At 43.3% G+C, this 21,561-nt stretch overlaps 1 protein-coding gene across 2 annotated transcripts; it reads right to left on the bottom strand.

The window, feature by feature from the left end:
• Positions 1-814: 814 nt before the first annotated feature.
• Positions 815-21,036, bottom strand: LOC125897287 (E3 ubiquitin-protein ligase pellino homolog 2). Of its 2 annotated transcripts, none has more exons than XM_049590504.1 (7): positions 20,688-21,036; positions 12,398-12,527; positions 11,861-11,962; positions 10,147-10,344; positions 8,906-9,091; positions 8,559-8,776; positions 815-8,429 (listed from the first exon to the last, which is right to left on the bottom strand). In XM_049590504.1, exons 1-7 carry the CDS (start codon positions 20,765-20,767, stop codon positions 8,045-8,047), a joined length of 1,299 nt encoding a protein of 432 aa, XP_049446461.1. In that variant the 5' UTR covers positions 20,768-21,036; the 3' UTR covers positions 815-8,044. The 2 variants fall into 2 exon arrangements, with proteins under 2 accessions (XP_049446461.1, XP_049446462.1); XM_049590505.1 differs by having other exon boundaries at positions 8,571-8,776.
• Positions 21,037-21,561: the final 525 nt, after the last annotated feature.

Below are 21,561 nucleotides of genomic sequence, written 5' to 3'. Positions count from 1 at the left end.
CATTTAAATCATTGAGGACAGGCTGCCTAACAGCTGTTACTCAAGTTCACTTACAACTTGAAAAAATGTTCTGGTCGTTATAAAAGCATTTTGGCAAACTGTATAATAAAATGCTGTCCAACCAAATTAGTTAATACACTCACAAGTAAGGACACGTATCACTTATTACAATATATTATATGAAAATTACAGAGTATCTTATCATGTACCAGAATTTACTCAGTTCACACCGTCTCTTCTGCAGAGTTTCAGCGTTTGGTTTTCTTCCTGTCATGCTTTGGAGGAAATTAAATGTAGTGTGGCGCTGAGATACCCATGAAATAGGCTTCATAATCTTTGAAAGAAAAAAAAAAGCCTCTTCCCCATGGTTCAAGAGTGAAATAATTTCTGAACAAACTTCTGAATGGCGGCACTCTCAGCAGGTCTTCGGGAGTCTTTCAGCAGACATCCTGAATACTTTTCAAAGAAACAAACTTAAGTCGTTTAAATTGCTATTTTAAATCAGGGGTTCTGTGATTTTGCAGACATTTGCGGCGTCTTATCACATTTGCGTGGTGATGAACATGACTGCCAAAACTGCTCATTAAAACGCTTGATTATTTTAAAGAGGTGACGCAATTTGGAGCAACCTCATCACAGAGTGTGTGTGTGTGTGTGTGCCCTGCTGTCAGCTGCAGAGCTGGTGGTGAGCGCCCTCTGCTGGCACATATGAAGTACACCTCCTGATTTTTGAAATAAATAAACTGGATTCTTGCTGATCTGCAGCGTTTCACACCCTGAAGACGACGCAATCAAACAGTCAGATGAACAGAGCAGCTTTTTAACAGCTTTATTGACATGTGTATAGCGATTGTCTGTGCACCGGACGATTACAGAAGAATATGATATAAAATAATACAAAATAGCTGTACATAACACCGATGTATTAAAAGGAATGCATTATTAACTGTGAGGTTTTTACGCTGTATAATACATGTCAGCTACTCACTCACCTGCAGGAAGATGAGCTCATAAGTTGAGGAGGTTGAGGTTTTGCCATCTGGAGTGAAGGTCAATTAAAACATATAGTAAAAAAAAAGTTAGGGAGCTGCTAATGATGTTACTGGTGGTATCAAACAACCTAAAATACTGTTTCTGAAAAATTCACAGGTATTAAAATCTAAAAACAAGAGAGAGGAAATTGCATATGAACACCTAGAACCCACAGAGGGTTGAAACCAAGAATAAAACGAAGGAAAAGTAACTAAAAATAAATATATCAGGTTATAAACTAGAAGCCAATGAGGGTGCTGCAACGGTTCTTCCATCCACATGCCAATGATGTTATATTAATTTGTTTGTATATATCATCTTCAAAAGCAGGATTCACTGGATTTGGCGTGCTGAGTAAAGGGCAGCTGATCGATTTGATTTCAAAGCCTGTTTGTTGCCTTGACCCCTTTTATTAAAGCTACACTTGGTCACTTATATGGAAGTAATGTTTGTCATATTTGCTGAAACTGTCACTATATTCTCACAGACATACACGAGACAGAAGCCAAGACAAAAGTCCCGTTCTCTTCCTCTCCCACTGCCTCTAGCGGCATTCGTTTAAAGTCAGACCGCGGCACAGTCAGCGACAACCAATCAGTCGAGGAGTCTCTAATGCAGTTGTGTTGGAGGGCTGATAAAATATGACTCAAGATTCTGTTACTGCATTGCCTGTTTCTCACCTCAAATGTTGCCAGAAACATATTTTAGTGTACTGTTTAGCTGTAAAATGAGAATGTTGATGGTGGCGCTTGGTATTCCTGTTTAACTGTATCCAACAGGGCTGCTGAGTCACAAACTCTCTCATTATGTGTCTCATTTCGGGCTGTGTGCCTGTAGTGACAGTGTCAGCATAGATGAAAAAAGAACTCTTTATAAAAGTTACCAACTGTAGCTTCAAAGAAACACTTGACTTACAAACTAATCCTTTGTATTTCAGTTTCTCATCCCGTGTGAAGTTGATTTTGCTAAGAAAACTGTGTTTTTCTCACTCCTGTCTCCACGGTGAACGAAGAATCCGAACATGGAGAGAAGTCTTGATGAACTGGGGTAAAGGGGGGCCGCGTTTAACAACAGCAAAACTATATCAAAACATCCATTTACAAAAACTCACATAACTTGCACAGTATAATTCTACCCTGCGTTCCGCATTGCAGACTTAGCATAGTACAGCTGCCCTTACAAAGTATGTTCTGTTATGCTGGGTTCACAATGCACGACATTTTTGTCCGTTCTGACAGTCACTATGTCAGATTAGGCGATTGTGAGGTCAAAAATTGTGCCTTGACTTGGCAAACAGACATGACAGACTACACGTTGGTCCACAACCAATCACTGGCTGTCTTTCACTATTATTTCAGTCACTGTGTCTGTTTGTGTCTGAGCTGAAATGTTATTGTAGTAACATAAAAATCTCTGCAATCTCTCAGTGACTTGCAAACTCTGCAAGTCACTGAATCCTCCACAGGAAGTTCCTAAAAATAAGCCTGATTAAAGCCTGTTTGGAAAGTGAGGGGATTCTCTTAACTGAAGTTATAAGGGGCTTTTCATTTGAAACCGATACAGGAAGTGTTGAGTTTGAAACGACGGCGCCATGCATTAACTTTATCAAGGCAAACAGGAGCACATTTAAAGTAGAAATATAGGAACACAGAGGGAATGATAAATAACAGCCCGTCTATAATGTAGTCTGTTTCAAATGAAGCTGGTAGCTAATTTTCCTACTTTATGTCCGTCTCCATTATAAAGAAAGAACATTGTTTGCTAGCTTGATGCTAATGGCAGTACTCAGCGGGTTGATAAAGTGCCTCTGCTGTTTCACACCATAAATTTTCCCTTTTTATTCTGTTGTGGTAACATCCCAAGAGGAAATATCTAAAAGGCCGTGGTGTTGTTGTCATACAGGTGTCGGCAGCAGATCGCTCTGTGTTCCCATTGGTCAAAGTGATGGCTGTGACGGGAGAAGTTGTGAACGACAAAAAGAAAATCAAACATGCTAGACTTTCTGCCGGGACGTCATGAAGTGTCCCAGATGTGACGTTGTTTGTTGTCTACTATGACGCACTACATGAGATAAAACGATGGATTATCGCGTACGACACGTCATTCACAATCCGAGCTGACATTGTACAACGCTGCGTCAGGCTATAGACGGGCTGATCTCGTATAGTGTGAACCTGGTATTACATGGAATATGTGTACAGTTGGGACATACTACTGTTGTTAAACGCGGCCCCCATTCACTCTGGTTCATCAAGACTTTTCTCCATTTTTGGATTCTTTGTTCCGTGGAGGCATACGAGAAAAACAAAGCTGTCTTTGTGAATTCAGTGTAACATGAGGTGAAAAACTGATATACAAATGACAACTTTGTGGGTGAAGTATTCCTTTAAGACCCGTATGTGACTGATCCTAGACCTGTGGCGATCTACCTGACAGAGTGCCCTCTACAATTTGGCATTTGTATTAGATGGTTACTCTCACATCGAGCTGGTGAGTTTTGCAGCTGTGAAACATTTTGACTCAAAGTGTCTTCTAGCAGGCTTCCTTCAGGCCTCTCCAGCTGCGAATCTGAAATCACTAATCCTGAGCTACAGTAATTATCAACACTACGTCAATTATCCGCCGCACTATAGGGAGTTTAAATCTTGTATTTAGACTTCACAAGGCATTTTGAAAACAGCAGGCTGGCTTTCAATCGCCTGAAATGCACCGTGATTAGTCTGAATACAAAATGAAAACAAGTGTGGATGTGGACATCTTTCTGCAGTGAGTTGGTTTGGTGGAAGTTATTAGCATAGTAGTACAAAGTGGGATTCAATAGGTCTCATTCACAAACGTCACGCATCTATCAAGTATGAGGATTTTTTTTTTAGGCTCTCCCTCTTTTTTCTTTTCTTTCTTCTTTTGGAGAGGTCTTCCAAAATATAACAAAACAAAAAAAACATAAATGCTGCAGTTTTACCAACTGAGGACTCGGAAGACATCTTGGTCTGCGACAAACGCTCTCAGCATGAATAACAGGTTGGCAATCAACCGTGCAAAGTTTCGAGTAAGTGTACGTGTAGTGTACATACTGTATGTGTACGTTCAGCACATGCAAGCTAGACACAATTTCCATGTGAGTGTGTATTATCAATTATACGTCTTCCACACTTGAGGCTATTATTGAAATTATTCTGACTTTTTCGAGCTAGTTCACCAAGCTACACCATAATATTCAGTTACAAAAATAGTATCACAATATAGACCATTCAATATGAGCACCAGGGAAGGCTAAATATAGCCCGAGTATTTGGCTACATTCATTGTCTGGGCAATGGTTTTTTTTTTTAACGGTAGCAGTGTGTTAAGTGTGTGTTTGTTGGACACAGTGTTGGCAATGTTTTCTCACTCACAAGCTCTCCTAGATCTACCACACGATAATATTCGGAAACATACATAACTTGCTTACACTGAGTAACATCAGTTAACTAAAACCAATTATCAGTTAGAAAAATAGTTGTTGTTTTTTTTAACACTGAACATCTAAAAGAATTCCTCCCGTTTCCCCGAATAAATCCCACCCCATTTCCTTACAAAATAGTTTTCTTTGAAACAACAAAAAAAAAGGTTATCTTTTGAGGTTATGCAAGGTCAAACCTTTTTCACACTCCACCACACTAACATGGACCCTGTTTAGCTTAATTCAGTAACCAGAGGTGTGTTCAAACTAACACAACAGCTGCTGTGTTCTCCTGCAGTCTGAACACGCTAATTTCTGTCAGCATGTTTCGGCTTTTAACACCTTTAAAATAAATTTAAATAAATGGCAGGTTTAAGGGGATAATTCATCTCCCAAATGATAATTTGTACATGAATCACTCACCCCGTGTTCAGGTAAATTTGTGAAGACAATTTAGTTTTTCTGGCTTCCCTACGGCAAACGAAGAATCCAAAAATAGGAAAATTATTGACGAATTAAAGCCGTTGAATTGAAGTAATAGGGGGCCACGTTGAACCACAGCCAAACTATATCAAAACATCCCTTGTGTAGTATTACCCAAGTCTCATTTATCCAGTCGTATGCTCGGTACTTCCCAAACAGATGGCCCTTTCCCATGGGCAACTGAATGTAAAGCGAAATTTTCCAAGCCAGACTCCACTGACAAAAACAGTAATTTTACCTCACTGAACACAGGAGCTGCTGGTCTATTGCTGCCTCATTTGGAAGCTTGTTTGTGTTTTTGTGTGACTTTGCTGAATCTGAACCAACCCTTTAAAACACCAAAGTCACACAATAACACAAACAAACTAACTGATCGAGACAGCGGTAGACCAGCTGCTCCTGCGTTCAGTGATGTAAAATGACTGTTTTTGTCAATGGAGTCTGGTTTTAAGAGAGCATAGATACGTTTTACTTTCAGTTCATTTTAAATAGTAACATGTTAGTGAAATTGCATGTGTTTGAGAAGTGCTGATCATACAACTGGATAGACAAGGTTTGGATTATACTGCATAAGCTGTGTGAGACTTTGTAAACAGATGTTTTGATATAGTTTACGTGCAGAAATTTCTATATTTTAGGATTCTTCATTCACAGGACGCATGCACACAAAGGTTTTCTTCACAAACTCACCGCAACACGGGATGAGTAACTGATATACAAATTGCCATTTGAGGGGTGAAGGATTCCTTTAATCGCTGATTCAGTTGCTCATCTTTAAATTGTAGTGCTTTGGTTATATCACACACACATTTGGAAATAAAAATAAATCATTACGTTGAACACACCTCTGGTTGAGCCCTTAACCTGGAAACCATTTCAGCCATGTTTAAAAGCGACCGCCGACCTAACACTTGGCTAAACATAGCACAACATCTAGCTTATCTATGGGAGTGCTGTTATTGCTGTAGAGAGTTATGAAGTGGATTTTACCCAGTTTCACTCCCGGCCCGTGCTTATCCTCGCTCTGCTTGATAATCGGGATAAGATCTGGCCTTAAGAGGTGAATTCTTTGTGGCGCCATCACAAAGCGTGTAGTGCTTCAGAGATAATCAGAGTCTGCAGGTTTTCATTCCAACCTTATACTACACGAGGGGTCTTATTTGTGGGGTCTCTATGCTGCATAGATTACATGCTAAAAAGATGTACGAAGACAAAAGATGAAAACTGCATATACTCATTTAAGAACTGATAATAAGTTTCCCTTTGTGAATCAACAGTAACTTGAAACACTCAACAGAAGCACAAGCCTCTGATCTCATCTTGTAACCTCCCACGTTAACTATGAATGTGGCCTGCTGAGAATATAAATATAAATCAGCTGGTCAGGAAGGAAGACATGCAAATCTATAAAGGGAACAAGAAGCTGCAGCAGCTGACACCTGATGGGTTGTACTGTTTGATGATTTCACAACGATTACAAATAATGTCTTTTAGAAATTAAGAGGTGGTCGGATATCAGGCCGAGAAGTGCAAGAGGTGGTGTTTGTTTCACCGAGTTAAGGACACACAGGCGCTGCAGACGTACACCGACGCTGCAGATGAACTGAGTAAAAAGGCCATTCCTCTCTTATGTGCAAAAAGCTACGTGTCATTTCATACATGGCTTCTGATAGACGAAAGTGTTTGGATCAATAATGGAGTGAAAATGATTGTTTGAAAAGGGGGAAGCAGCATCATTTAACCTCCTGTGTATACACAGTTTTATTTATAAGAACCCTCTTAATGAAGATTTGGTAATTGGTGAATGTGTAGTGTCTGGTTGGAATGAAAAACAGCAGACTCTTCCCTGATGGAGGACTGCACAGCGACAGTAGAGATCATTCTGTCATGATTTTCTCACCTGTTCTCCAGATCTCATACCTCTCAACAAGCACAAGGATAAACAAGGGGAAGGATTTTTCAGCCTGCATTCAGGAACAACGTCAGACAGTGTTTATTTAAGGCTACATTCACACCAAATCAGGCTTGTGGCAAAATCGCCACCCGCCCCAGTCTTTTAAATGTGGGTAGTGCGTCCAGCTGCAGCAGTGGGGCTGCAGGATATGAAAACAGCAATCATCTTTTGGAGAAACGCAACCCAATATCTCGCCAATCACATTACCTGCGATACAGTCTCTTTCTATTGTTAGATATTATAGTGAGTGAAAGAAAGGAGAAAGCTTGTGTGTTCTGTCATACTTGCCAAACGAACTGATTTTCACGGGAGACTCGTGTTTGCCATCGCCCTCTCCTGATATCCCCGGGTCACAATTCTCCAGAATTCCTCCTGCTTTATGACAAATTTTCACACCTATTTTTCCTTTTCATTACCACAACCTGCTTCTGGCACTGTAGAGCAACAATACAGCTGCACCAAATGTTTTCTGGCATGCACGTGACACGAATCAGAGCTGCTCGCACCTAATCCTCATCAGTGTGTGAGTGACGGAGGGGGCAAAGGAGAGGACTTGCAGAGAGAAATACTCTGGACATTCTGGAAAGCAGAATTTGTGTTTCTTCCGTAAAGTTTTTAAGGGAAGGGTCGTGTGTTTTGTAAAATCTGCCATTTTGATTTTTTTCCATCGAGTGAACAAAGAGTTTTAGTAGTTTTAGAGTTCTTGCCAGAGAGACCAAATATTCTGTGCTCACTCTAGGGATGCACAATATTGGATTTTAGGCAGATAAGCAACAACTCATTTGCCCGATTACCAATACCAATATCAATATATCCTCTTCTTCCCTACCTAATTCTCGTGATCATCAAGCCTTTTGTGGCGGTAAAGATACTACAGCGATGATAATCGAAAGGGAATTCTACTAAAGACGAATACTCAGCCGGTGAGATTGAGACTGCCCCACAAATTTAAGTGACATATCCACACTGCTGCCCAACTCTGCAGCTGACCATCGCAATGCCTGATATGTTGTGAATGCAGCCTTACACTCAAGATGTTACCCATCCACACTGAGCACTGACCAACGTTTGCACCACAAATGAAGCTCAGGCATCTTCCTGTTACTGTAATAGTGGTTGCTGAGGAGTGGCAACTAGTCGATGGGGCCCTGGAAGATGAGCCGCGTCCAGCCGGGGGTGCTGAGGGCAGACGAGCAGAAGGGGCAGACGGGTCTGAAGGCATGCGTCCCGTGTGGAAGCGGGGTCTCAGCCCAGTACCTGGCTGTCCTCTCCGAGCAGACGTGGCCGCACGGCACAAAAGCGTGAGTGGGGGCTCCAGCGTCCACGTACACAGCAGGCTCGCAGCCCAGCCACAGGGGCACGTAGGGACCCACGCTCCTGCACAGGGGACATTCTCGGCGGGTCGTGGAACCCTCGCCTTCTCCTGGCATCTCCACTCCCTCAGATCTCTGGCCCCAGTCGTGGCGTCCGTGGACGTGGCCGCAAGCGAGGTAGACCCAGGGCTGACGTTCTTCAAGGCTGAAGTAAGACATCAAGAGAAAGTCAATATTTTAAACTGTGTGTGGACGCTTGGCGCCAGGAACTCACTGTCTGTTTTTAATATATAACAAGATGGATCCTGATAGAAAAAGTATTCTTGAAACATACTGTGGCTCCCACCTGTGGCTGCGTGGCAAGCTGGGGAAGGCCAGTGTGCTGAGGCCTACGGGACACTGGGGCCGGGACGCATTGAGCTCCTGGCGAAGTGCTTCCAGGTGACGCAGAGTGGGAGCACGCATGAGCCCCTCGCCTGTACGCCACAGCAGGGTGGCACCACACAGGTCAACCAGGGAACCGTCACGTAGTGCACTGCTCTCACCCTCCGCCTGCAGAGGATGATACACAGACGGACACGTGCTTGCAATCAAACCAAAACCACACCGCGCTACCTCGATGGAGCCAAATGGCAACATGGACACCAAACTGCTGACTCACGGGTGGCTATGGTGACTCACCAGTTTGCCCCTGCTGGGTCCAGAGCGTGTCTCTCGCAGGGCGTAGACATCCCCACAGACAGAGATCTCCCTCCACAGACCCTGCTTGGGGTCCTCTGGGAACCCCTCTGGGTGCATCACTAGCACCCCGTTGGTGGTCAAGCCGTCCATGTGCCCGTCAGGGTTTTTCCATTTGGTTGCTTTTTCCTGTGGCGACAAAGACATGAGATCAATGAGGTTGTAAAGGTGTTTTAAAGGGAACCTATTATGGTTTTCCATATTTTCTGTCATGTATATAATATTCCAATGCTGGATATTAGGGCTGCCCCCGACTAAGAATTTTCCTAGTCGACCAATAGTCGCCATTCAGGTCCATTAGTTGACTAGTCGGCTGCATGTTTCTGATATTGCTGTAATGATGAAATGATATATTTTGGTGGTTTGAGTTGAAGGTGTGAGAAAGAATAGTATCAGTAACATTGTTAACACTGTGCTACATTACAGAGAAATACAAACCGTACTAATGAACCTTCATTAATATAGGCCTATATTTTATCTCCAAGTGCACGTCACACACTGAGCGAGCCGCCTGTTAATGACGCTGTGGGCTAATGGGCATGTAGCTACTTCCATGTTTCAGATGATACGTCATGTTTGTAGTTGACCAATGAAGATGAGTTTACATATCACCTTGGGTTCGTCCTTCACCTTCTCAAAATGATCCCACACTTTGGATTTCATGATTTCTTTGTATGATCATCTTCTCCAGCCACACTGCTGCAAGTGTTTACCATACGTAGCCTACACTGCTACATGTAGCTACATGCTAATGTCTGGGAAACATGTAATCTTGGTTGCAGATGTTAATTTCTTCCCAATTTTGGATCAAGTTCTGCTGGGGTTCAGAGGCTTTTATTGATGATTTTCCACAGTAGAGTGTTACTATAATCTGTTACAATTATTCCATCTGCAATGATGATGCAGAAATGCTGAAATGCAGAGGACCAATTGGAGCAGACTTGGCTTTTTCGGGAAGTGGGCTTAAAGAGACAGCCTCTTAAACAGAGCGTCCCAGACAGAGGGTGAATACAGGTGTTCCAGCATGTTTTTGACCATTCAAGCATGTAGACATCTTCTAGTAGAAACCCAAAATGCAAGTATGAAATAAGCACGATAGTTCCTCTTAAAATTATTTCAATACTGATTCCAATAATACACTTTTCTTAAAAAACCTTTGTTGGTTGGATCACCACTCTACTCACCCCTAAGAAGATATTTTTGGAGGAGTCGAAGCCAGCGGCGTAGATGCGTGCAGTGTAAGGTGGGTTGCGTTCACACACCACTCTGCAGGCGAAACGAGAGATGGTGCTGGGAGCGATGGAGGGGTCCTCTCCCTCCTTCCCGCCTCCGGAGGTGTCTGTCACCACAAAGTCAATGGGACTTTCTGTGGAGCGTCCGATCTGTAGGGCACAGCACAGGGAAATGCTCGCTGACATAACTGCATAGGTGGAATTTTTCAAGTATTTTATTTAGTTTATTTATTCGTACTTGCATTTTACTGAAGTCTTTTCTTTTCACGGTACTTTCTACTTCTACTCTACCTCTCAGGGTGCTTTCAGACCTCGAGTTCCCTTGCTTTGGTCTGCATCAGGGACTACTTTTTTAACAAAGCTGTTCAATTGCTTAGAGTTGGTTCGTGTTCTCACGGCAGCATTTACAAGAGGACCAGATCAAATGCCTTGTGTGAGAAAGCTGCTCTTGATTGGTCAGAATTTCCATGTGGGAAAAATCCAGGAAGTAAAGCAAACGTTGAAGAAGAGTACACTTGCAAGATAAATGTGACACTTTCTAATGTCACAATGGAGGGACAACTACGCAGGTTGATTTTAGCGCTGCTCATCGTGGACTATATTGCTGTCATTGTTCATTTTAGTCAAAGCATACAGTTTGAAAACGAGGCGCGGCTCCAACTAGAAAACAATGTTTTGATGCATTGGATGTGCTGAATGTGCATATTAAGGCAGTACAGGAGGAGGTGCACATTAATAATCCTCCAGGACTGTAACATGCTCATGTTTAACCCAAACAATGTGTCATGTGACTGCAGTTGCTTCACATCCAGGTCGGAACACCTTCTCACCACAAACCAACCGCAGACTGAGACCACCTCTTCAAGAAGGTCTCAGTCCGGTTGTTCACACCTGCCCAAACAAACCGCACTTAGGAGGCAAATGAACTTGAGCTAAATTGAACAGAACCAAACAGGGCAGGTGTGACAGTACCCTCAGAGGGAAACATACTGCAGCTTCTTTTGACAACTTCAGGTGCTCATTAATTTACAATTTTATATCTTATACATTAAACTACCAGTACAGGTACAGCATAGATTAACAAAAGAATTAATTGGCCACCATTTATAACCGGTGAAGTCATTTTTCATGCGAAATAGCTCATATTTAGCTGCACCTTGACCAACTGCAACTCTGAAATCCTGCTTTTACATTCACGCATGAGTCATTATAATCTAGTGATATAGTATATAATGGTATTACAGTAGCACGGGACATTTGTCTGCATTGAGTACTTTTACTTTTAATACTTTAAGTACATTTTCCTGATTATACCTACGTGATATTTTTACAGTGTGGTATTTTTTAGTTAAGTAAAGGATCTCTCTGCTACAACAGTGTTATCATTTGTTGGAAATTAAATAAATCTGTGATACTAATATAAGATCAGAACTCTGTGTATAAAAATAGACTTTCCTGGAGATTTTCCACCCAAGTCTTTACTCTAATGGTCACGACAGAACCAAAATAATCTGTAGAAATTCCTTTGATGGCGTTAGATAACAGCATATTTTTGTAGAAACTCGTCATAAATGTAGGATTATTTTAGCTGTAAAATGAGGCCTATTATTCAGAGGGGGGTGTTTGGGAAAGATGACCCTGTTGTCTTGATTTTCGTGGTGGTTACCTGGAACATGTCTGTGTTGTTGTCATGGCAGTACTCCACCACCACCGTCTGGTTACGGGACAGAGTGAAAGAGATGCTGTGCTGCCCCCTGCTGTGGACAGCCTGCAACGACAACGGCAACAAGCTGAGGTAACAGACTCGTCCTCTGGTAAAGTCTTTCATTTTCTTGACAGAACAAACATCAGACTGAATCATATCGTAACTCGAAAATTCCATAAGATGAACCTACATGATAGAAATAAAATAAAAGTTTCATACTTTCATGTTACATGTGAAGCATGTGATGGTGACCTGTGTTCATTATACTTCATCAACATGTGGCTTTCATAATGCAATCATCTGTATGAAGGCAGGCACACACACACACACACACACACACACACACACACACACACACAATGACAAGCAGCCCACACACGCCAGCCGTCATGCTTAGTCATCCATCCTCTGGCTCATTTATAAACGACAACAGGGAGTCACAGGAAGGAAGCTAATGTTGCTCACTGATAAAACACAAACATGCTCACACACACGTACCTTGCTGTCCTGTGGCGTGTTGAGGATGTGCACAGCGCTGGGTTTGACACCGTTGGCCTTGGCCCTTCGGTACAGAGCGAAGCGGCTCTTTCTGCGCCCACGGTCTCCGCTTGGAAGAGAGCCATTGTACCTGGGGGAAGACAAAAAAAATTAAAGGGGAGCGCCGTCACAAGCACATGATCACACTCGGCTAACATCAACTAGAATACGACTCAGACTGTCTACAAGCTCGCACGTGTCTCATTGCAGTTCATCTAGCTCCATAGAGAAAGCCTAATGATGGGGAATACACTGTTATTTTGTTTGCATACTGTATTTATGATCTGCCATTACTCCTGGGAAAACTAAAGCTATAAATAAAACGCCACGATGCTGCCAAGATGTCTGAAGAAATAACTGCAATTAGAGTGCAAGCTCCAGTGATTTGGGCATCTTTACAGCAACATTACCGTAGAGTCTTTTGAAAATCAGCGCACTCAGGCCACTCGCAGTTCATATTGAACTGCTGAACCTCAATGAGAAGGACAACTACCACTTGATCTCACTCACACAGCTTGTACTTGATGCTCACACTGACTAAAGTGAAGTTCACTCTTCATCCAGATAATCCACAGACCTTGTTGTGAGCAGTTTCATGTAGGAACTTTTTTCTTTCTACCAAACTACACCTGCTAACCGTATCATCGCGCATAAGTAGGGTCGGATACTGAACTCCCCAAGAGAACTCAGACCAAAGTCTACAATGGTAAAAATATTGGTCCCTCAAGAAAAAGGGTTGGGAAGCACAGCTCTAGATCACACGCTACTGCACTGGGATGCTTGAAAAAACAGACGAAACCACATACACCTGTAACGCTTGCAAGGACGCAGGACGAAGAGTAGTCTGGTCCACAGAAAATACTGCACGTCTCCAGATGTGGAATGTAGAATACATCAAACAACAACAGTCTACAGCACAGACACACTAAGGTTTTCCTCCAGTTTTAAGTTCACCTGAAAGCGAGGGAGTTCATAATTAATCACACTGCAGTGCCACGTCAAAGGGCCATGAAAAGAAAGAGCTGAAGTTGACGAGAGAGAGAGAACTGAGTCCTTTTTCAAATGAACTGACAATATGAACACAAAAAGGACTGAGTCTCTTTTCTGTTGGTCCACTTTATGGTTCACTTTAAGAGGACTGAGTCTGGTTTGTTTAAAAAGGACTATATGTGAAAACACCCTCAGGGTTCTGACTGAAGAACATTTGCACTACGGCGCACCGGTTCATGTTAAATCCAGTGGTGCCAAATATTGGTACCTGAGAGAACATCAGGGTGAGAATGCTGGGTTTAGACGAGAGGTGGAAGTGCCACAAGGCGCCCTGAAAGCCAGACATGAAGCTCCAAAGTTGGCAACGGAGCTCTGGAGCGGCCAAATTCAACTTCAGACAGGAGGCGGAAGCACCCCAAACCCAGGAAGTCGGCCACAGAGCTTCACTGCTGCTCCGATGGCTACCCAGCAAGCCAAAACTATTGTTGCAGTGCCGATCTGCTGCGATTGTTTAGGCGTCTGGGCTATTTTCTTCTATTATTTTAGGAACAGCCTAGCATCTCTGCTGGATGAGCGCACACACACACACACAGATGCACAAGCAGACGGACAGGCAGTGACCAAACGTTACCTCTATGTGTGATTAGAAAAGAGAAGAACTGCGTTTTAGACTACTACACCACCCTTGCAGCTAGATTTTTGTTATTACAGATAAACTACAGTCCCGAAGAAAGGTACTGTTGGGTAATGGTACAGGTATCGGTTCATAGCATACCTGTACTGCTAGCTGGCCTCTAGTCCAGGGTCTCATTTATAAACATTGCGTACACACAAAATGAGGCCTGAAAGACACGTACGCCACTTCCCATGCAGAAGTGGAGATCTATAAAACAGACCTGATGGGAGAAACTTTAGCTTACGAACATTTTGGAGACGTGAAATTAGCGCTTTGAGCACCACAAGCCGAGCGCCATCTAGTTCCATTATACTGGAGAGAAGGCAGACATCTCTGTGGTCGATATCGCCAAACAATCTAGACTGATAAAGAGTAATAAGACTAAAAAGTATGTATTTTTGATTTTGGCGTGAACTTTCTCTTTTAAACCGTTCTGCCGTTGGTGCTAACTAAAGTACTGATTTTGCCCTACATTCTTCTTGAAGCAGAGCGGAACATCATTGTCACAGTTTGAGTTCATGCAGAAGGTAGTGTGCTGGTTTTAGGCTCTTCACTAATCAGCAGTGCATGGTCCTTATTAAAAAGTATTCAGAGGATACCCAGCGGGCAAGAAGACTTTGAGAGACAATAAGAGTCTTCACTGGCCTTCAGACTTGATCAGATCAGAGGACATCTGGTCTGGCTCTGCTCTGATGTGTCTCACAGTGGCCTCGCAGCGTGGGCTGAAGAATCCACTGCCTGCTTTAACAGTGTTTTACACAAAAGCTGAAAGTGTGATGGATTCATCAAGCACTCTCTCATAAGGAAGTTAATCAATGACGATTTTGAAAATTGATTAAGTAATTAATACATAAAATGAAGATGCCAATAAGCTGCTGGTCTTAGCCTTTCAAATGTGAAAATGTCTTTGTATTTTCTGTTTTAAGACGTAACTTTCAGCTCTGGCGACTTGCAGTGGGCTGTTGTTATATGTGACATTACAGAGTATCTGATCATGTGACAACAAAATAAACAGGCTGATTGATAACACTGTATATAAAGCCTCTTTCACACATAGTTCCTGGCAAATTACTGGAATAACCTTTCAGGCACTGGTTGTGATTTTCACTATTCATACATGCACGACATTCAGGGAAATTTCCATCTTGCAAGATGGAGCAAGGCCGGATGTACGTTTACGCTGTTAATGACATCTCTTCTTATCTTCAGGACCACGGCAGACAAGGAGCTGTTTTGTCAAGAGATCTTGTTTTGCTTGTTAGTAATCACATCATCCGCGAATGCACTGACGTAAATGCTGAACCGTAAACAAGTCACAGAGTCAATCATCAGCAGAGTTTCGTGATTCCTTGTGGTCCCCTTGCTCCATGTGAAAGTGTCTTTCGTTAGACAGACAGTCTCTGCAATGTTACGTCTTTCATTCACAGCACGGCATTTTCCCTGAAAAGTTGCCAGGTCTTGAGGGGGGAAAGTGGTGATACAGATTTCCCTGAATATCGATCCCTGCTGCCATTCACATATGACCCAATGCCGAAAACGTTCCTTAACATTTTAGCGCTAGCCTGCCTGTGTAAGAGCACATATTTATGTTTGGTAAAAATGTCTGTGTTGATCTGAATGTGTGACTGTGTTGAAACAAGATTGTGAACAACGTTGTGCGTAAAGACGACACGAAGTTTGTGTTGGTTTGGATCTTATTGTTTTTGACTGTGATATGCAGTGTTGAAGTTTATAATAACGAGTAACACGTGAGAATATATAGAAATAGGACATCACGTCGGTAGAGGACCGTATGAGATGTAATTTTGGAAGGACTTGGCCTGCTGTTTTGTTTTAATTTTTTTGTATTCTCAACTTTTTCCCTGTCTCGTCTAAGGACTGTGGATCTTCAGAAAAGGAACAGGAACAGGAGTCAAAACTGAGACACCTTCCAGACTAAGTAGTCTAGGGACTTTGGTATGTTGAAATCTACAGCATGTGTGAGAGGGACTTATTAGTGTACTAAGAGTTTATCCGAGGAGCTGAAACAATTAATTAATCAATCTCCAACATTTTTTACAATAATTTAAGTAATATTTCAAGCAAAAACACAATAAAATCATTACACAGCTTCTTAAATGAAAATATTTTGCCAGTTTTCTGTCTTCTGTGATAGTAAAATGAATATCTTTGGGTTTTGGAGTCAGTCTGACAAAACAAGACATCTGAATACAGGAACTCACTTTTTTTGTGACATTTTACAGACTAAATGGTCAACTTATCATGCTAATAACCGTCAGATTAATCGATAATTAAAGTGACTGAGTTGCAGATCTATGTTGAACATTACTAGTTTTTGCTATCTCCAGCTATTTAAAAATTCATTCATTTTCCGTAACTGCTTGTCCTGTTAGGGGTCGCAGGTCTCAGCTGTCATTGTGCGAGGGGTGGGGCGGCCTTCCACAACAGGAGGGGCTGTTGAAGACTTGTGGGAGGAGCTGTTGATGACGCCGCACATGCGAGCCACTGGCGGTGGATAAACAGGAAACAGCTGATAGCAGGAATTAGCGAGCAGCTAGTAGCAAGAGGGAAACACAAACCTGACAGACACTGTAAAGATGAGCAACTGGGGAGACAAGGAATTGCGCGCCCTCCTTGTCCTCGCAAACGAAGAGGCCATTAACCGTCAGATGACGGGGACGGTGAAGGACGGGCCGACTTATGAGAGAATCACCGAAGGACTGACCAGCCGCGGCTTCCCTCCCACGTCACTGTTTACGTCACACGCTGAGCTACACGTTTTGTTACTTGCTCACGCCCCCCATTGCCCCGAAAAAGGCACATTCTGTATTAACAAAAGTAGGTAGGCGGCATTTTGCTGCACTCCCCGATTTTGTTTTTACACTGCCAATGCTGAAAAAAGACTGATTGGGCTTTCCTGCAAATTTGCACAATTCCTGTTTAAAAAGGGCTACAGAGACAAACAATCTTTCACACTCACATTAACACCTACGGCCAATTTAGAGTCACCAGTTAACCTACAGGTTCTTGGATTGTGGGAGGAAGCTCCTCACACAAGGGCTCCCCCATCCTGGGTTTGAAAATTGTGGTTTTGAATTTAATAAAGCATAATGAAGTGACTTTAGGTGTAAATATTGGAGATCACCCAAACATAGAAACACACTTACAATTCGTGGCCATCGCCAACATACAGCACAAACGGCAGTTACCATCTATTCACAAATCTTTCCTTTTATATTTTATCTGTTCTATTTTAACATCCAAAATCTGATTAGAAGCTCAACATGCCACTTGTTTTCTATTTTTAGATTGGATTTTTTCCTGAGACAAAATTTTGAAAAAAATAGCATGTTCACAAATCTAACCAGAAGATCAGACACGAACTGAACAGATGGCAGGGAATTAAGACAGAGACCCAGTCAGTCTCAGAAATGAGAATTGTGGCAAAAGCAAAATGAAAACCACACTGGATTGCAGAACTTTTGCCTTTCATGCATTATCTTGATATATATCCACATCAGGGTTTGCAGTTCATTTTGTTGGGGAAATTTCTATGTCGGTTTTTAGTGGTTAAATTTGGTTGTGTGTCTGACGGGAGTTTGTTGACATTATGCATTTTTAATGAGCTGTACTTTCAGGAATCTCAGGGCCAAAATTCATTTTCTGTGGATAACAACCTTGAGACCAGATCAGCGCAGGCAGTCAGCAGGATGCTGAAGAGAGGGTCGGGTATGTTACCTGGAAAAACCTTCAGACAGGCCACATTTACTTGTAATCACAGAAGATGACTCAGTGCTACCTGCTCCCTCTGTGGCCCTGCCTGTCAGTTTAAAGGGATAGTGCACCCAAAAATGAAAATTCAGCCATTATCTACTCACCCATATGCCGAGGGAGGCTCAGGTGAAGTTTTAGAGTCCTCACATCACTTGCAGAGATCCAAGGGGAGAGGAGGTAGCAACACAACTCCACCTAATGGAGGCTGACGGCGCCCCAGATTCAAACGTCCAAAAACACATCATTGAAACCACAAAATAATGAGGCTAAAAACAGAGTTCAAATGACGTTTTTCCAAACAACTTTTTATGTCGGGGCTTCAGGACACTTGGATCACTACGGACGAGCAGTATGGAGATATTTTGTGGTTTCAGTTATGTGTTTTTGGACGTTTGAATCTGGGGCGCCATCAGCCTCCATTAGGTGGAGTTGTGTTGCTACCTCCTCTCCCCTTGGATCTCTGCAAGTGATGTGAGGACTCTAAAACTTCACCTGAGCCTCCCTCGGCATATGGGTGAGTAGATAATGGCTGAATTTTCATTTTTGGGTGCACTATCCCTTTAAACTGGACCCCGGCTGACAAGAGAAGGTCTGGGTCAGGAAATGAAGACACACGAGGATGGGCTTCAGAGGGGTCTGGTTAAAAGGCAGAAGATAGGAAATGGGACTGAGGATAAGAGGGCACGGGAGAGAAAATCAGCTTATGGAAAGAGAAAAGGTAGCCAGTGCCTTGACAGAAACAGAGACAGAAAAGAAGTCAGAAGCCATCGTGAGTAGTGGTGACAAAGAAGCTACATAAATGAACTGAAGCAAAGGGCAGGGTGCAGGGTGACAAGTGGCTGGGAGACGAGGTTAGGCAGAGGGTCGAGGGTAAAGGCCAGCGAAAGAGCAGCACCTCATGGTAAAATTTGCCTGGGCAGTTCTGGCCTGCAACACGCATGTGCGCACACCATAAAGCACAATATGAAATATTCACTCCTTCTGCCCCTCGACACAGAGTTTATTTTCGTTGAGGGCAAGCCACCAAGGAGGCCTGCCTCTGTGAAAGTCAGCACTCAGCAAAACACTAGAAGGCTGGCAGGGAAAGGACTGGGCAGGAGATGGAGGAATGCGACAGTGCTGAGAGGGGTTAGGGGTGAGATAAATGCAGAGGACAGGAGGGTGATGGGAGCGGGTTATGAGTGAATTGAGCTTTGCCGGGGCAGCGCTGTACACAGTGTCCAGGCTAACTAAGGTAACACGCGATGGCACGCAGCCACTGCAAAGATCACAAGGCCTGCAGTGAAGCAGGCATCGACCACACGGGGCATGTGATCATCAAGGCTGACAGATGCAAAGTCAAACCACACTTGCACAAAACAGGCCAGAAAAACATGGTATCTGACAGGAAGCTGTAGCAAGAACAGTCTGTTCTGACGCCGGGTATCTGCTGTTAAAGTTACCTGCTGTATGTTTGGGAACATGAGTCTGGACCACCATGTTACATATCATAAAACAGCAATATCAGAAGACAGGCGATATCTAGTTTTCCGATAACACTCAGCCGTTGTTCAAAACCTCAGAGATGATACCTAGAATAGCCTGAAAGCCTGTGGCCATCACTCTGGCACATCAAACCAAACCTCAATCACTGCACTTTTAAAGTGAGCTAACACAAATGCATTCTCAACCCTCAACGAGGCACATTAAGTGCCGTGGCACACGCCGCAGAGCTCGCTCGTGTTTAAGTTGCATACCCCGAACCTCGAAATAGGCATTAAATGATCAATACCTCGTCCCAGTCTGAGGATGTAAAAGGACTGCTCTGTTCAAACAGTCAGATGACGAGGAGGACAACTAATCAGTATTCTGATGCCGGCGGGCTACAGCCTCCTCACTCCATGTTCAGCCGGAGGGGAAGAGATAGGCCATTAGGTCAGTTATCTTTGGCATACACAGGAAGCTCTGCAGGGCAAGAGGGAGGCCTGTGTAAGCCTGGATATGGCTGTGTATATGTGTGTGTGTTGTGGCATTTCTGGTCCCTGCAGACTCTGCACAGTGTGGAGCTGTAGCGGTGGAAATGCTGTGGAAGCTGGTGGCTGTCATCAGCACATCCTGCCTACTGTGTGCTTGTGTGTGCTGGTGATGTAGAAGGGCTTTTCTCCTCCTCCTCCTCCTTCCTTCCTTCCTTCCTTCCTCCTTGGCATGGGTGGTCATCTGGCTGCTGCGACGTTTATTAATTAGTAATAACAGAGACTTTGGACTAAATAATATCTGCAAGATTCATGAATCTTTCAGACAATGATATCACCCTCAGTCCTACTTTTAGCAAACCCACATCCAGCATAGTATGACATCATTGGGATTTTCAGCCTGAGCAATCCAGCGCTGCTTTACCCCCACTATACAACCATTGATGAAAAAGCGGCTACATCCGTAGTACCCTTATGTGCTATGGCTCACAGCACATTTAGCACCTTTTTAGCACTCAAACGCACCATACATGATGTGGAAACACCGCGGCGGCATAGTTTCAGAGATTAAGCCTTCATTTGTGACATAAAGTTAGTTTGTAACATCACTACACAGCCATGAGCTGCTTGTAAACGACAGCATTGTGCAATAAAGGAGCTAAAATGTGCCACTATATCGGATTTACTACCAGAAAAACCACCATAAAGAGGATATTGGTGGATTAAACCCCAACTCACACGTCATCTGTTGGTTTATTGTGCTGATGGTGCCGCTACATATTAAACGTTAATTTGCCGCTGGAGCGTTTCTCCGTCCCTACACATCTGTTACTATCGGTTTAGGTTGTAAGAGACTTACCCCAAAATGACCAACTCGCCGTATTTTACCGGGTCTTTAACGGGCACATCATCATCTCCGTCTTTTTTCGGTGAATTCATCAGACTGGACTGCTCCAGAAGAAAAAAAAAAAGCGTCCAACGGCAATAGTGGTGAGATAAAACAATGCTAACACACTCGAAACTGACGGGAAGTGATTTGGGGTGGTGGTCTATCAAAGTTTGGGCACAGTTGGGTAAAGTTTTTCCAGACTTCTTGTTGTTTGTTTTATTGTTTTAATCCCGTGAAGGCGCATCTTTTCGTGGCTTTAATGCTAGTGTGTAGCTAGTTAGTAGCGTAACGTATCTGTTCGGTAGCATAGGATACAACAACGGCTAACGGCAGGGAGTGGGGCGTACCATGTGTTGTAGGGGTGGTCTGTTGAAATGTATCTCAAAATTTTCCACAGAAATACCTCTACTAGCACAAACATATTCGTGTCACGTTATATAAATAATAAAAACACTACACTCGTGACCACAGTAAACAAAACGCATTCACAGCTCAATATACAAATGCGTTTAAGCGCGAACCCCCCCCGCATGGAACACGAAATGGACGCAGCCGCGATGAGACGCTGGCTCCCACTGATAGAATAAAATGAGGCTTTTCGAAATCCAGAGGAAGTGCCCACATCCCCCTGGCACGTTCACGCGTGCTGGCACATTTAAAGTTAAAGGCCAGGCCATTTTACATCACGTATGGAAATCATACAGCTCTGCTCTCGTGGGTCATTATGGAGTCTGACGTAATGAGATGCTCCGGGGGGTGTGGTGTAGCTAGGATTTGGGTCACCACTGCGCCCCAGACAAGACACCTTCCTTTCTTGTTGTCTGCGCTTCATGTGGGAGTCGGG

This window comes from Epinephelus fuscoguttatus, linkage group LG11 (genome assembly GCF_011397635.1).
Source record: "Epinephelus fuscoguttatus linkage group LG11, E.fuscoguttatus.final_Chr_v1".
NCBI classification, from domain to species: domain Eukaryota; kingdom Metazoa; phylum Chordata; class Actinopteri; order Perciformes; family Serranidae; genus Epinephelus; species Epinephelus fuscoguttatus.
Note: the sequence above shows the minus strand (reverse complement) of the source record. Positions and strands in the feature narration are given on the sequence as shown.

Coding starts and splice junctions, on each gene's coding strand:
- LOC125897287 (XM_049590504.1), bottom strand. CDS start 20,767: ATGAATTCACCGAAAAAAGACGGAGATGATGATGTGCCCGTTAAAGAC. Junction 9,092..10,146: donor CCAAAAATATCTTCTTAGGG/GTGAGTAGAGTG, acceptor TTGTCGCCACAG/GAAAAAGCAACCAAATGGAA. Junction 8,777..8,905: donor GACCCAGCAGGGGCAAACTG/GTGAGTCACCAT, acceptor CATCCTCTGCAG/GCGGAGGGTGAGAGCAGTGC.